The sequence below is a fragment of the Chaetodon auriga genome, chromosome 1 (genome assembly GCF_051107435.1).
Source record: "Chaetodon auriga isolate fChaAug3 chromosome 1, fChaAug3.hap1, whole genome shotgun sequence".
Lineage (NCBI taxonomy): Eukaryota > Metazoa > Chordata > Actinopteri > Chaetodontiformes > Chaetodontidae > Chaetodon > Chaetodon auriga.
In genome coordinates, this window is record NC_135074.1 from 18,000,498 (window position 1) to 18,015,200 (window position 14,703).

The window sequence follows — 14,703 nt, forward strand, 5'->3', positions numbered from 1 at the left end:
GAAAACTTAAAAACTTCTTTTTCTCAGGAAAGTTTGGAAGTTATGAGGATCATCATTTTCCTATGATTTCAAGTTAAGGATTTATGGACATGTGAGGTAATAATATCCTTGGAAAGTGAGCTGAAGGGGAACGGAGAGTCAATCTTGAAATATGTGCATCATGTCCTTGTGTTCAGATTTGACTCAGTTACGACTCTGAGAATGAGTACGACCTTTGATGCAAATGTGCTAACTGGATGTAAGGGTTTTAAAGTACCTTCACTGCCTCCACGAGCTGTGTGTCACGGCTTCTCCTGCTGCTCCAACTGCTGACTGTGTTGCTGAACAGGCCAAATCAGTGAGCCAAACTACAACAACTAACTTCCCATTGTTTTTACAACACCAGCATGCACCTGCCCCTCTCATCTCACACACTGCGCTGTCTTTGCTTCACATCTCTCCCTCCACAAACCTCAGTTCAGCTTTCCCACACTCTGTCCTTGACTGATGCAGACTGTTTTCTGTAACATCAAGCCTATGACCTGTGTGAGGACCAGTGATTCATAAGGAGTAATTCATTAAAACCTTTCCCCTGTACTTGAAATGCATAGACATTCTGACTGCATCTCCTGCAGAGTCAGTATTAAAAGAAGAGGGCCGGCAGTGCTCTGACTCATCCAGCACTGGTATGATGCATGTGCATGATTTCCCAAATTAATGCCCATTTCTCCCTGCTTTCATGTGTTTTCCTCCCAACACCATGCTATGTGTCTGGACTTGTTTTAGACCCCTTCAAACACTTCTATCATTACCATTTTCCTTAAAGCATCAACTTGAAACAGAGCCAGATAGAAAGCGGTAACCGCATGTAGAACCAGTGTTTTGGACGAGTTTAAAAGAGTCCCGGAGAAGAAAGGGGGATAAATAATAACAGTACTAAAAGGAAAAGCATAATAAAGGCCTAGTTTTCTTAGGGAAGTGGAAGCTTTCATCTCTCTATAACAATAATGTTCTCAATGAGTCTACAGGCCTGTGTTTAGTCCAGGAAGCTTCGAGTGGTAGACATGAAAGGCTTCAGACTGCACAGACCAGCCTCTCACTGGAATATGCTATCTGTCCTCTCCTACCTCTCCTTTCTTCTCCTCTCTTTTGCTCTCCCCTCCTCCCTCATGATAAAGGTAATAGGGAGCTGTGTGGCTTGCAGTGACAGTAAACCATGGTAAAATGGCTGGCAATGCCCCCCCCCCCCCCCCAGTGGTTCCCCCCTCCCCCATCTGAGGCCCCCTGGGTTTAGGAAATGGAGCATTATTTTCATGTTCCAACGTCACGAGCCAGCCCCTTTGCAGCTGTTGCATGCTTTACAACTCCGTGTTTACAGCCACTTCTCAGCGAAAGGTCTCACTCTGCCAACACCAAAACTCTCCCATTTCACATAAAAACATGTTTTTTTTTCTCTGTCATTACCTGCATTTAGATTCATGGATTTGAACAATTTTCTTTTATTTATTTCATTTTCTTTTTTTTTACTCTCATGATGAGCCTTCACTTTCCCTCACTAATGACTCCTAATTGGTGTGCGAGCCATGTGTGGGAACAGGTAGAATTTGTTGCCAGATGGCTGTGTTCTTACAAAAGCCATATTTTACCTCGCTGCCTGTAGACTCGTTTAATCATTGCAAAAACAAAAAGATTAGACACTCTGGATTAAAATGTGTGGAAGAGAACAGGCTCACTTATTTATGCACACATTTGGTCGCCTTTTAATTCCACATATTAATGAAATCCTGCTTAGAATGAAATTATTTTAATTCCAGTTTGTTGGGGTTCCCCTGCAGAAAATATGCATTTTTTTATGCCTGGAATTATTTTTTCCCCCTCTCTTTCTAAATCCGCTCACACATTTGTTTTCTGTCCCACCCACTTCCCTTTATCTTTTTCATACCCACCTCCCCGTCGCCTCCCTTCCCCCTCGTCCTTTTCCTCTTTGCCTCAGCACTTAGAGGCTTAAGAGAGGGATGTACCACATGAGCCACTCCCTTCTGACAGCCACCCCTTCCCATCGTGTGGAATGGTACAGTCCTGCTTTGCATAAGTTTCCTCTGAGTGGGTCGTGTGTGGAGGCCAGTACTGGAAGAATTATTAGTCCCTTTTGAACGGTTTGGATGTATGTCTAGAGAGAAAGCCAGTTTGCTGCTGGAGTGTATCTTTACCACGTAAACTGTTAAAGCTATAATGTATTGCGCCTACCCTGTCCCTGGAATGGGCAGTAACTCTTTAATGTATTACTACAACGGGAAATCGGTGAGTAGACTCTTTGGGAATGTGTGTGCATTAGACAGAAGAGCTGGGAGAAGTGAATATGAGTGAGTCTCACTGTCGCTCTCAGTCTGCTGGTCCATCTGACTGTCCTTGTGTCTGTAAATTTTGTACTTTATTCATTTTAAGATTAAAGCACTGTGTTCCTGTCTGTGTGTGTGTGTGTGTGTGTGTATGTGTGTGTGTGCATGTGTGTGACTGCATGTGCCCGAGGCTCCTCTCTCTTGGTTTTCCATTACATCAGTTAAAGCTGTGTGACAGTGCAATTTTAAAATGCAATGCAGTTGTCTTTAAACTTATTTCAGCACACTGTTTGTGCTACTTTACACCTCAGCTGTGCACAAACAAGTAAATATTCTTGACCAGGCATGCAAAAAGTTGTGCCATTTGAAAAACTTTTTCTCACACACAGAATGAAACTGTGTGGCAGAAAAAAACAAAGTTTTTTTGCAGCCTTGAATTTATTTTTACTGGCTGGTTGCTTCAGCTCCGAGACTGGGTTGAAATAATAACAAGTGGGAGTCTGGGAATGATTAAGGGAAAGAGGCTGCCTGTTGAGGTTAGACTTTCCTGTTTGCAGATTGAGCTCCAAGCACCAGTGTTGCTGTTATTCCATCTGTTTTTAATCACATTGGCATTCTTAACACCACAGGGAGCCTAATGTGATTTCTGAACTTCTCTGTAATGACCTCTTTGATTTTTGTTAGTCAGAAAACGTTTTCTGTGCGAGCACTTTTCTAGTAAATACGAGAAGTGTGTGTGTGTGTGCATGTGTGCGCGTATGTTGCCCTTGGAATTGATGGAACTGAGTTTTTACTGTTCCTGATGTGAAAGATGTGCTTATATTGCAGAAAGTTTTTAGAACATGTTTCTTTGAAATAAACACTCCTGTTTTCATGGTGAAGGTTAAAGTAAAAAACTAAGCACTGGGCTTATGAATCTTAAGGACACAGTTGTGACAATGGCTGAAAGAGCTCCGTAGTGCATTTCAGTAATCCTTAAGTAATGATCCTGTCATAAGCAAATTACACAGGCAGATTTCCACCTGTCATTGCCCGTGCTATTTTTACAATTACACGAAGGGCACATGAAGGAAAAATAAAGAGGTTAGCCTTTTTATATTGATACTGTATTGAAAAGGTCATCTGACTCAAGCTTGTGTTTCAACTTTCCTTATAACCCATTACAGCATTTCCTCTTTGTTCCCGCTGCACAAGAGATGACTTTGATCTTTTTCATATTAAGTATTAACAGGCTTGTGTTACAGTTGGTGATGGGGAGAAAATTGATAGCATGTGGGCCGAACGGAGCAAACGTTATGATCAAAAGCACTTGTTAAGTAACCACCACAAACTTTTTTTTTTTTTTTTTCTGTTTCTGAAAGATGGTGCTCATTTTTTGCATCAACTTGATCCACATTAATTTGTTAAAATGCAGACTTGCATACCAGGCTCACCATCTGGAGCACTGGGAGAATTCACAGTGGGCCATTGGCTTGTGAGTTGGTGGCACGGAACCAATACAGATGGAGCAACTCACTGATCTTTCTTCCGTTGCCCATTAGTGAAAAGGAAAAAATCGAAGTCAAATCCCTGCAGTGATTGTTAGACCTTTTATTTCTTTGTTTTGCTTCATAGAAAGCCCTTCACAAGTGGAATGTCATCGAATTAGATCCAAAAATAGCAAAAACAAATAAAGAGACCACATGTGCTCTTTAAGGTGGGACATGCCTGTTGTTGTTTTGCAGTGCAACAGGTTCTGCCATGCTTTGTAGAGTTTAGCACGCATCGCCAGAAGCTAATCCGTACACATGTGCTACACATACACTGAAGCATGCATGCTTCAGTGCATGTGTTCAACACAAAGTAAGAGTGGGGGGAGTGTGGTGATGTATGTGTGTGTCTCTCGACCTGTCATATGCTGTATGTATACGCTGCACATGTTGTGAGTAGTTAATGAGGTCGCATTGATGCCAAAACCAAATTTTTGTGGCATTAACGACTGGAAGGTTTTATTCGGCACTGTGGTTGCTCTATTTTTAGAGGACCTGACTCCCAGTAGGCTGCTCTGCTGTCAGAATGTGCGCTTGGATGAAAGACTTTACTGCTTTGCTGAGGAAGAAGAAAACCAAACATGCTGCATTTTATCTTACAAGTTTCTATTATAATACAGAATAAAGGTGTGTGTTCAAATACTCGTATTTATGTGCTTTGAATTTGGTCAGTGAAATGTTCCAATGTGTTTGATAGGATCAATGGCAGATTATGTAATACAATATGTGATTGTATTCTATTCTGTTCTGTCTATGCTTGTGAGCTGTAGAGTATGTCTATAACTCTGAAGTATTCATTTATTTTCATATGAGAGCATTTACTTTGTGTGTGAGTGCATTGAAAAGGCTTTTGAAAATTCAAATAATTATATTTCCAAGTGCTCTGTAAGGCAGTTTTAGTCCAACAAGATTTTTTATGAGTGTTTTTCAAACTCAACCAAATAAGTGTGAAATGTTCCTGTAAAGCTCGTCGCACTGGCAACATCTGCATCTTGCCTAAAACATCCCTGATGTCAGACTTAACTTCATCTATCAAAACAGCTTGCCAGTGAAAATCTAGTTCTAATGTCACAGTTTTATGCGTGAAAATACTCAGCCCTTTATTTTCCAGCAATCATTGGCAGGTATCATGCACAAATGTTGAATAATGCTCCTCCAAGCGAGCTGAGCTGAGCAGTAGTTTGAGGAGGCATTGTGTCTGTCGTCACACTGAGCCTTGTAAGTGTGTAAGATTTGGACTTGAAACAAAATGTCCTCAGAGATACGGTTTGAGTCCAAACAATGACATGCAGCACAAAATCAGGACATCTCATTAACAGTGCCGTTGAACTCTTTTTCTTTGAGCTTCGTGGCCATTAGGCTGTTTTTTTCCTCAGTTTTATTTTTCCTGTTGTTTTCCCCTTCCTTCCCAGTTATCATGTTACACCCTTAGTTTAATTGACAGCTTCTGCTGTAACGTTTGACATTTTGATCGGTGTGGCATGAAGTTCAAAGGCAGGTACCACGGGCTTGGAGACAACATGTGCAGGATATATTCACTTCGCACTTGAGAGCTGTTGAAAGGCTCAGCCAGGTTACAGAACTGAGCCAATTCAGTTCAACTACAGCCTCTTTTCTCTGAAGCAAGGTGTTATTCACCAACAGCTTAAACTGTTTATGCCATCACTACCTTAAATCATGAGTCTTTCATTTATCAGGACGTAAAGTTATTACCTCATTGTTTGCCTCACTGTTATTCATAGTTATAATTAGCTGTCAGCTCATTGCCAAGGGGAAGGGAAATAACTTATTAATGTGTCACATTTCTGTATTAAAATGTCTGTGAAAATGACTCGACCTATGTTATATATTTTGTTGAGTTGTGTGCTCACATTATCCTAAATGTTTCCAACAATGGTCAAACCCAGAGAGGAAGCAGCGTGTCTCATTTGTCAGTCAATGACGTCATATCCCTTTAACCCCTCTAGTTGCAATAACTTCCAGGAAAATGCGGGAAACTGCAGATGATACATCAGAGAGTGACGAAGGAAGCTAGTCACTCTGTTGCTTACTATTGTTTGTATTGCTTACTCATTATGGAGCACAATTATTCATTTTCATCAGCAATTGTGGTTGATGAAGACTCCCATGATCCCACACTACTTCACAATGTCACTAAACCCTTTTGTTGTTTTTGACTGAGACTTGTAGCAGCGGAAATTATATAGTGAACGTTTAAACGTTAAACAGTCGATTTGAATTGATAGTTTTAATGCTAGTGAGCCTTAGTGTTGGGGTTTGTGAACATAGGGTACAGATGGGAATTTATTTTTTAATAAAAGATTCTCGCTGATGCTCAAACAACTGGTGTAGGTCTTTGTTGGTGTGCTGATCCGTATGAGTGACGGCTTTTAATTAATGGCCTTGTAAAAGGAAACCCAGGCGGGCCCTCTCTTCCATAGGCTGGCGGAATGAGGCACCCAGTGTTTGGGATGGTTTATTAATGCTTTGACTGGTTAGCCCAGGGTAAAAAGGACAATTAGCATTATCCTCTGCCATATGCTGCCCATTGAGCGTCTGACAGAGGCAAAAGACAAAAGCCCAGGCTCCTGTGTGAGGCTAACCTGAGATCTCCACGGAACTACTACCAAGCCCGGTCACATGTGTAAGCCAGAAGACCCATGAGAGCCCCACCCCTCCCAGAGCACTTTAATTACACACCCAAAGCCCATCAGCCCTGAGTCTCACTGTATTGATATTATGTTCACGTGTGTGCGGTGTGTGCGAGGATGATTGAATTTGCATACTTTGGTTGTGTGGCATGTTTCCCATCAGTGCTCTGTCATAAAGCAACTTAAGCAAGTGAACGACCGTTGTTGCCGTTATCACATCCACAGACATTAGAAACCAATCCTTGAGAGTGAGCTGTCTCACTGCCAGCACCTGAGTGCGACGTGCGGCCATTAAAAGCGGGATTTATCTTGCAGAGTATGGTACACGGGCTGGAAGTGTGCAGGTGGAATCTAGCTGGCAGGTCTGGCTCTGATTAGTGTTACACAATGGTGGGGTCATCAAGCCCCGTCTGTGGGAGGGAGAATTTGTTCAAACCATCTCTCCCTTCTTCCCTCCCTCGTGCCCTGTCTTTCTCCCTAACCCGCTCCTTCTCCATCTGGAGTGGATGAAGTCAGAGACCACATCACTGGTGTTTGGCCTCCAGTCTCTTTGATCCTCCCGCCCTAGCTTGGCACACACACACACACACACAGCCGTACAACAACATGCCCATTGTGCCTTTCCTTTCACTACCACCACCAGCTTGCAGGTACAAATATAAAGAAAGCAAAGTGAGCTGTTTTTGTACCATTATTTGATTTCTGCCTCTCTGGGAATGCTGTAATTTGCTAAGCATTTAGTCTATGCATGTAAGCGGGTATCATTATACTTCCATTAGAGGTTGAGTTGATCTGAAATGCAAATACTCATGATAATCCACTCCTCCCCTCATGAGCTTGATTGCTTGCTAGTCATTAAAGTGTGTGCGCATTTGCGGTTTTAGGGCCATATCTACAGTACATGTGTTTCTACTTGTGTGTGTGTGTGTGTGTGTGTGTGTGTGTGTGTTTGAGATCACAACTTTTATGTACCCAAACTCCTAATTGTGATTGTACTTTGCATTTCTGTTGAAAGTGTTTACTTACGGACAGCTTTTATAGGTTTTGGCATCATCGTGCTTGAAGTAGTATGTGTGACAGTCATTCCTCTGTATTCTACACAATAATCAGCTGATAGACCCCATAAAGCTTTGCTGCACAGCAGGCTGCAGGCCATCTTGCTAATAGCATTTATGTTCTCACGGCAGGTGTACGCACCATCTCCAAACTCAGAAGACTTCAACAGAGATTCACCGTCTTATTCTCCTCCTAAACCCTCCAGCAGTATGTTTGCAAGCACTTTCTTCGGTAAGTTGAAAAGCAAGTTCCCATATTTACTCTGCAGGGAGTTTAACACCATGTTTTTAGCGTTAATGCCCTCTTACACCACAGTTTTTAAGATTATAATCTTCTATTATTTTCTCCTCTAGAGTTGGTGTAGTTTGTGTGTTTTTGTCTGTATAAGATTCAGGCCTGTGCATGTTTTTAAATTTGTGATTTAATCATCATTCTGGCTTTTGTGGTCGTTTTCACAATAGATACTGTATTTTGTACCAGCCACCCAGATTCAGTTCTTTTGGCAATTTCTATTTAGTCATATTGCTCAGTATTTATTTTAGTGTGATTGACTGCCAGATCTAGACAGTAAAACAGACCACTTTGTTGGTTTCAGCTTTGTGTCATCTCAGCTGTGTTCAGGACAAGGATCATGTTTCAATCCCAAGGAAAAAAAAACACACTCTTGGCTGTGGGTGACCCCAAGTTTTAATGGGGTTGGAGATCAGCCGCCGTCTGGCACTGTGTCAAAACTAAAGTGCATGTTGTATACAATAATATGCTGAAGTGATTCTTTTATGATCTTTAGATGGTACCCACAGTTCGTCTGACCCTTGGAACTCGTCCAATGGGATCAGTCAGCCCGGCTATGGGGGGATGCTCGCAGGATCTTCATCTCACATGCCACAGTCAGGAAACTACAGCACCCTGCACTCACACGACCGTTTGGTAAGCAGCACCTCTCAGCTGGTGATACCTCAGCATATACACAGGTGATAAATGATTGTTAGTCACTCTGTTTTGCATCACACTTATGTAAGAGATCTAACCGTGTATTGTTAAGCACACACAGCACGTAAATTCTTTTTTTCAGCCCCCACCCGCTCAGCGCAGATGGAGTGGGTGTGTGCGTCTTAGGTTGTTGTCTGGTTATTATCAGTGAAGACACTGCTGACCCTCTTTGTGTCAGTGTTTGATCTGGTCTTGTCCGCCTGCCTGCCTTCAGCTGGCTGGGCATCACAGAGAGCCTGCAGATGCTGCCTGCCCTCTCTTTATCTCTGCCCCTCCCCCCACTAACTTTTGCTTCATCACAGCCTGTCAAAGGAGAATATAGAGTTCAGAGAATAAATCAGCTCTGTCTTGCACACATACACCCACACAAAAACGCACAAGCACAAGCACATGCACATTTGGGGCTGAAACTGAAAATAGAGTGCTTCTGTTTTTAATCTTCCAGAATTACCCTGCACACTCAGTCTCTCCAGACATCAATGCCAGTCTTCCTCCCATGTCCAGCTTCCACCGAAGCAACACCAGCACTTCACCATTCGTCACCGCAGCGCACACCCCGTCTGCCAACGCAGCGGATGGGGTCATGGGTACGTTCTTGTGTTAACAGTTCAGCTACCTGTTTAGAATGACTAATTCAGTGCCCCCTGATGTAATCATTGCTGACAATCGATTCTGTAAGAAGTAGTGAGTCAGGCAGTTGGACAGCTGCATTGTGTACCGTGACCACTCTTCATTTGTCTGAGTTTGCTATTGCAAAGCCTCCCTCTGTGTTTTCTTAGCTGCTGCAAATCGGGGGAACGCCACTGGAAGCTCACAGACTGGAGATGCACTGGGCAAGGCTTTAGCCTCGGTGAGTTACAGCCCCACATTTAACTTGGACTTCTGTTTATTTTACCACGCAGCCCTGAGGAAAGTGAATTAAGGATTTGGATTTGAGAGTTGCCATCCACTATATACACTGTATGAAAGAGTGCCTTTCCATGGGCACTTATCCTGGTTTTGATGTTATAATGTTCAAATGGAACAACAAAAAACCTGGTTATTCATATCCCTGTATACATGATTCTAACACTATCCAAGTTTCTCATGACCCGTGTGCAACTTAGTCTTGATTTCTCTCCATCTTGAAACCTATAAACTATAAAAGCAACACTATCCTGGTTTCTGTTGGAGTGCTCCAGCTCACATATCCAGGTTCTGAAACCCGATCATAACCAGGATAGCCACGTAAACACACTCAAATTACACAGTCTCCCCTGAAGTCTGACCTCCTCTCAACGTGTGAAACTCATGTTTAACTTCTGTGCTCCCACACTCTCAAAATCATTTCTCTGCAAAATAGAATAATGGCCCATTTCTGTCTCTAAAGATGGTGACCTCAGTGATCATGCAGGGAATTAAGTGCTATACTGACTGCTGATTAAAAAAGCCCAGAGGACATGTTTGTAGTTGTTTTTTGGCCTAAGCCTGGATAATTGTGGGCTTAAACTAAGAGTATTCAAGAAAGGACATTGTATAGTGAAAATACTCCTAAGGCCAGTGGATTACACTTCACTTTGGAATAACAGCCCTGGATATCTGTGACATCCTGTAATGTATTGTAGTAAGTGTTTAATTTGCTGTAGCTCATAGAGGTTCACAATGGAAAGAAATACTTCTGACAGCTGTACACATCAGCTGATGGGTAGACTGTTTTAGGTAGATTCAGTTTCGATCACATAGGTACTGTGTAAGAGAAACTGTATTTAAGATGGCCAGAGGGATAACATTGCCTAACTTGGGCACAAAACTCTATATGATTGAAAAGACAACTTCACTCAGTCTTTGATTTTCACCCAAAAGAGGAATTTGTCCATTAAATGGAAATTTAAGGGAAACCATTCAGTGGTTTAACGTTTAACCTTGAGCCTAAACATTCAGTGAATGGGCAGATGTACGGTGTGGAGAGCTGAAGCGCAGGGAGTCACCCTTTGAACTGAACACAGTGGCAATGACTTGAAGTGCATATAATCTTAAACATAATGGGCATTACTTGTCCCAGTAATTCCCCTCACAGGTCCGCACACTGTCCAACTGGAATAATGTTCTCTCTCTGGGATTGTCTTTGCATATACCAGATTGAGTATTTCTTTCAAATTCTGCTTTATTACAAGCTGCTTTTGATTTTTACAGCATAAAACTTTTCAGCTAAATCTCCTTAAATACCGTTAAATATTTTGCCTCCACATCATGTGTGCGTTGACATATTGGTGTTTGGATTTTGTTCAGTTTTAATTTCACATGCCACAGCACAAGCTATACGTGCAGAAGGAATATTTCTCACCAGTGTACGGACAAAATATGAGAGTTTAGGGATGGTAATAACAAATTAAGTCCTTTATATTTGCAGACTCAATACTATTAGCATGACAAAGCTGGAGTGAAATGGACACGGTTGGACTGGGGTGGGGGTAGGTGGCTGGAGCAGGGGGCACAGGGGAGTTTATAACTGCTGTGGCTCAACTCCACGGGCCGCCCTTTGTAGAGCTTTTGTTCTCCGCCCTTTTAAATTGGCCGTGCTTATTGGCCCCACGCCGCCTGCGGGAGCGTAACTGATGATGAGGCGGAGCTTCATTTATTCCAGTAAAATGAGCCATGTTTCACTTTGAAAGCAGCGTTAGGAGCCAGTGAGTGAAAAGAATAGAAAGTCATATATTGTCGGGTCAGAAGTCACGCTTATAAACAGTTTGCTTTTGAGAAACCAAGAAATATTTGGAGATTTGTTTAGAGTCCAGGTTTCCAGCAGAGTGCCAACCACACGATTAATCCTCCTTAGTTTTTACTGAATTGTGTATCTGAGAGTGAAAACGCTGAGCTGAGAGAAACGTTGTGCTCTCAGCGTGTAGAAAAGCATAAATAGCCGTTCCTCCCTTTACAGACCGGGCAATCCCTCGTCCTCCACACTCTGTGGCACACTTCAGTGAAGCCTCTATCCTGGTACTCCAAGTTGATTGAAAAACTAAAGCCCAGAGATCAAGATTGAATAAGGAGATTATTAATAATGAGTGGATTCTATCATCCCCATAGAAGTCAAACGGTTTCCTGCGAGCTCAATTTGATCTTAACTTGGAGGAGAAATCTCCGCGGATCTGCTGTTTTTTTCTCTGCTAATTAGTCAGGATCCACCCGTAATACCCTGAGTTCTTTCAGACATGTTCCATTATGGCACAATATCCTCTTATTACAGGGGGGGAAAAAAATCAGGGATGTGTTTGCGCTTTAATCCAGCATTTGTTTAAACAAATGAAATCCCTGTGGAAGTTCTGAAGAGGTAATCTCCTCGTTCCCCTGTGATAGACATGTCATCCTAAAACTCAGCGACCTCAGCGTAACCTAGCAGAGGATGCGTGGACACAGTAAAGTTACTGTGAATTGTCTGTTATTGTAGAAATGAAACTGTAACTCAAACTTAACTTGTTGGCAACAAGCAGAAAATCAAGGCATTCGTCCGATTTGTCCTCTTCATGCAGTTTAGAAACATGCAAAAAATAAACAGCAGTTGGATTATACTAGATTTGATATATGGTCCATGATACAATATCTGGTGCAGGCTGAACTGCAGCCCTTGAGATTTACTGTAGTTGGCTTAACGGGGTTTCCAGGTTGGGCGTCTGCACTTTCTGAAGCCACAGAGGAATAATAACTGTAGTGACTTTCAATACAAGTGAAAAACAAACCTTTCCCCATAAAAGATTTACAAGTAACTATTAGGATATGAGTCATTTTATGTAAAAAAACAGAAAAGTCTCACTCTTTAGTCTTGTGCTTTAATTGGAGCCAACACCGACCCCTGAACGACAGGCCATCTCCAGAGTGTGACCTTAATTCAACCCGTTACACTTAAGCTCGCTTGTGCAGTCATTTAGATGTGTCCGTTTTTAGATATACTTCTCCTTTCCCTTTCACTCTTTGTGATGAGTGTGATCATTTTGCTATGTAACACCACACAACACGTGAACGAGTCTATTTGTGATACATCTGTGCAGTTCATGCGAGGTGAGATTTGCATTCTGAATTGGTGTGATGTTGAATTTAGAAGTTAGGAAGCAGGGCTTGTATTTACTCATTTGAATTCCAGTTTTATTTCAGTGTCAGTGAGTTAATATTTTAAGGTACACACATAAAAGTGTAAGAAAATAAATAGGTAAGATTTAGACAAAAAGCCTTTTTTCTTTTAATTAGAGAAACGCAGGAGATCAAACATAGCCAACCATGAATGACAGATAGATATTGTTTCATTTGCAAAGTAAAATGTTATTGTCAGTCATTTGTGCTACATGGACGGCATTACTGATGCTGCTATTCAGATAAACCGCATTTGTCTCTTGGTATTAATGTTCAGACACACAATTGATTTACAGAGGTGGATTCAGAGCAAGACATCAAAGTTCATATTATTTATTGTTCATTTTGTTAAGGTCCTGCTCTGAGCAGAGGACTAACAGCTCACATGTATCCACTGAGCATTTTTATGACAGTCCTGGCAGTAAAATTCCCATAATTAATGATACATGTTTGGCTTGGAGATGGTAACAGCTGTAAAGAATATGAAGAAACAGCGACTTGGGAAGTCTATTTTATTTTTATTTAGCGCTGATGTTGGCGTAGTAATGATGAATCTTACTTTTCTCTCTTCCTTTACACAGATTTACTCACCTGACCACACTAGCAGTAGTTTTCCATCCAACCCGTCGACACCTGTGGGTTCCCCTTCACCTCTGACAGCCACAGCAGGTGCTGCCTCAGCAGGCACTGTGGTGACTGCTGCCGGCACCCCATCTGGAAGGCCCGGTAAGCATGTCGTGCACACCTATGCCGACATTAACAGTAGAATAGAACATGTACACACTGAAACCACTTCACAAGGACTTTTCAAGCCTGCGACAGACACGTCAGAATGTGTTAGACTTAGGCCTTGACCTGGAATAGCCAAGCTAATTAAGAGGCTTTCATGAATGCAACTTTAATTAATTTAATTACTTTTACTATGTCGTGCAGTAGTTGAATTAATTAAAGCCTAAGCAGACTGAAGTGTGGAGTTTCCCTAAAACTTTATTTAATACCCCTTTTAGTCGTAAAAGAAGCTCTAATCATTCTCAACTCATTCTCCGTGCTTTATCTATGCCAGGGCAGTTAATGCTATTTTTACATGAATCTATTCTAAGAGAAAGCTTAGTTTAGTCTGCGATAAGGCTGCACAGCCCTGGAAACAAGTATTGAAACGATACCCTGTCCTCGTGGCTGCATGGTAAAATAATTCTCGAACCGTGTAAGACAAACATTAATCTCAAGCAAAGGGAAGAGATGCTTTGTGCCAGATTTAGCCACTAGCTGCTTTTTATCTGCTGTGACAGCAGTTGCCCTGTGAGTTGTCCTAAAAGCATAAAATCAAGTTTATTCTGACCTTAAAACACTACCTGACTTGTTGGTCCAGTGTCACAACATGGTCTTTATTTTCGCTGCTCCACATCGACGCCTGGTGACATCACCCTCAGTTCTGGCTCTCAGCTTTTTAAGGGGGTCTTTGTTCATGTTGGTAAATTGAGATCTAGCTGACGAGTACTTTCAGAATAAGTTTCGACCGAGCCTGGACTTTATTTTTAAGTGATGGAACTGAAGTTTTAATGACAAGGCCCTGAAATAACAGTGTAAATGAAAAAGAGCGGGACTGTGGCTTTTAGGGTGCTTAAGGATTTGAAACTCGTATAATGAAAATGTTTGAAGTGGGTCTTGAATTGCATTTTTGAAAAGCTTTTCATATTTAGTTTTTTGTAGAACTGTTATCCAAGTTTTTATGGCTTATAGTCGTGGCTCATAGTGCTTGTCCTACTTTGTAATAAGACACAATTTGAGAGAGTAGATTTATTGTTACATAATCCGTTTTTCCCCAAACAAGTGCTTGGCACTGTGTGTTTTCCTGTCAGCTTGATTTTTGAGGACAGGCCAACAGGCCTTCCTCTGAACTGTACACCTAAAGAAGGTTCCTGTGTGTAATATACTGGGTTTTTAAGTGCAGTAAAAAGAAATGTATAAAAGAAGAATATGGATTGCCAGACGTGTTGACAGAGGCCAGAGAGTAAAAGGATCGGAACGAGGGGGGACAGTAAGGGAAAGCCCAGT

At 41.9% G+C, this 14,703-nt stretch overlaps 1 protein-coding gene across 7 annotated transcripts in view; it reads left to right on the forward strand.

The window, feature by feature from the left end:
- Window positions 1-14,703, forward strand: part of tcf12 (transcription factor 12) — a 77,179-nt gene that overhangs the window by 48,949 nt on the left and 13,527 nt on the right. For 5 of the 7 annotated variants that reach the window (XM_076727710.1, XM_076727729.1, XM_076727719.1 and 2 more), the window contains exons 9-13: window positions 7,686-7,785; window positions 8,342-8,481; window positions 8,990-9,131; window positions 9,324-9,394; window positions 13,230-13,374. In XM_076727710.1, coding sequence (XP_076583825.1) covers window positions 7,686-7,785; window positions 8,342-8,481; window positions 8,990-9,131; window positions 9,324-9,394; window positions 13,230-13,374 — 598 coding nt within the window. Of the gene's footprint in view, window positions 1-2,083; window positions 2,281-7,685; window positions 7,786-8,341; window positions 8,482-8,989; window positions 9,132-9,323; window positions 9,395-13,229; window positions 13,375-14,703 lie in introns of those variants that run through there. The other 2 variants (XM_076727768.1, XM_076727758.1) reach the window with 1 other exon arrangement.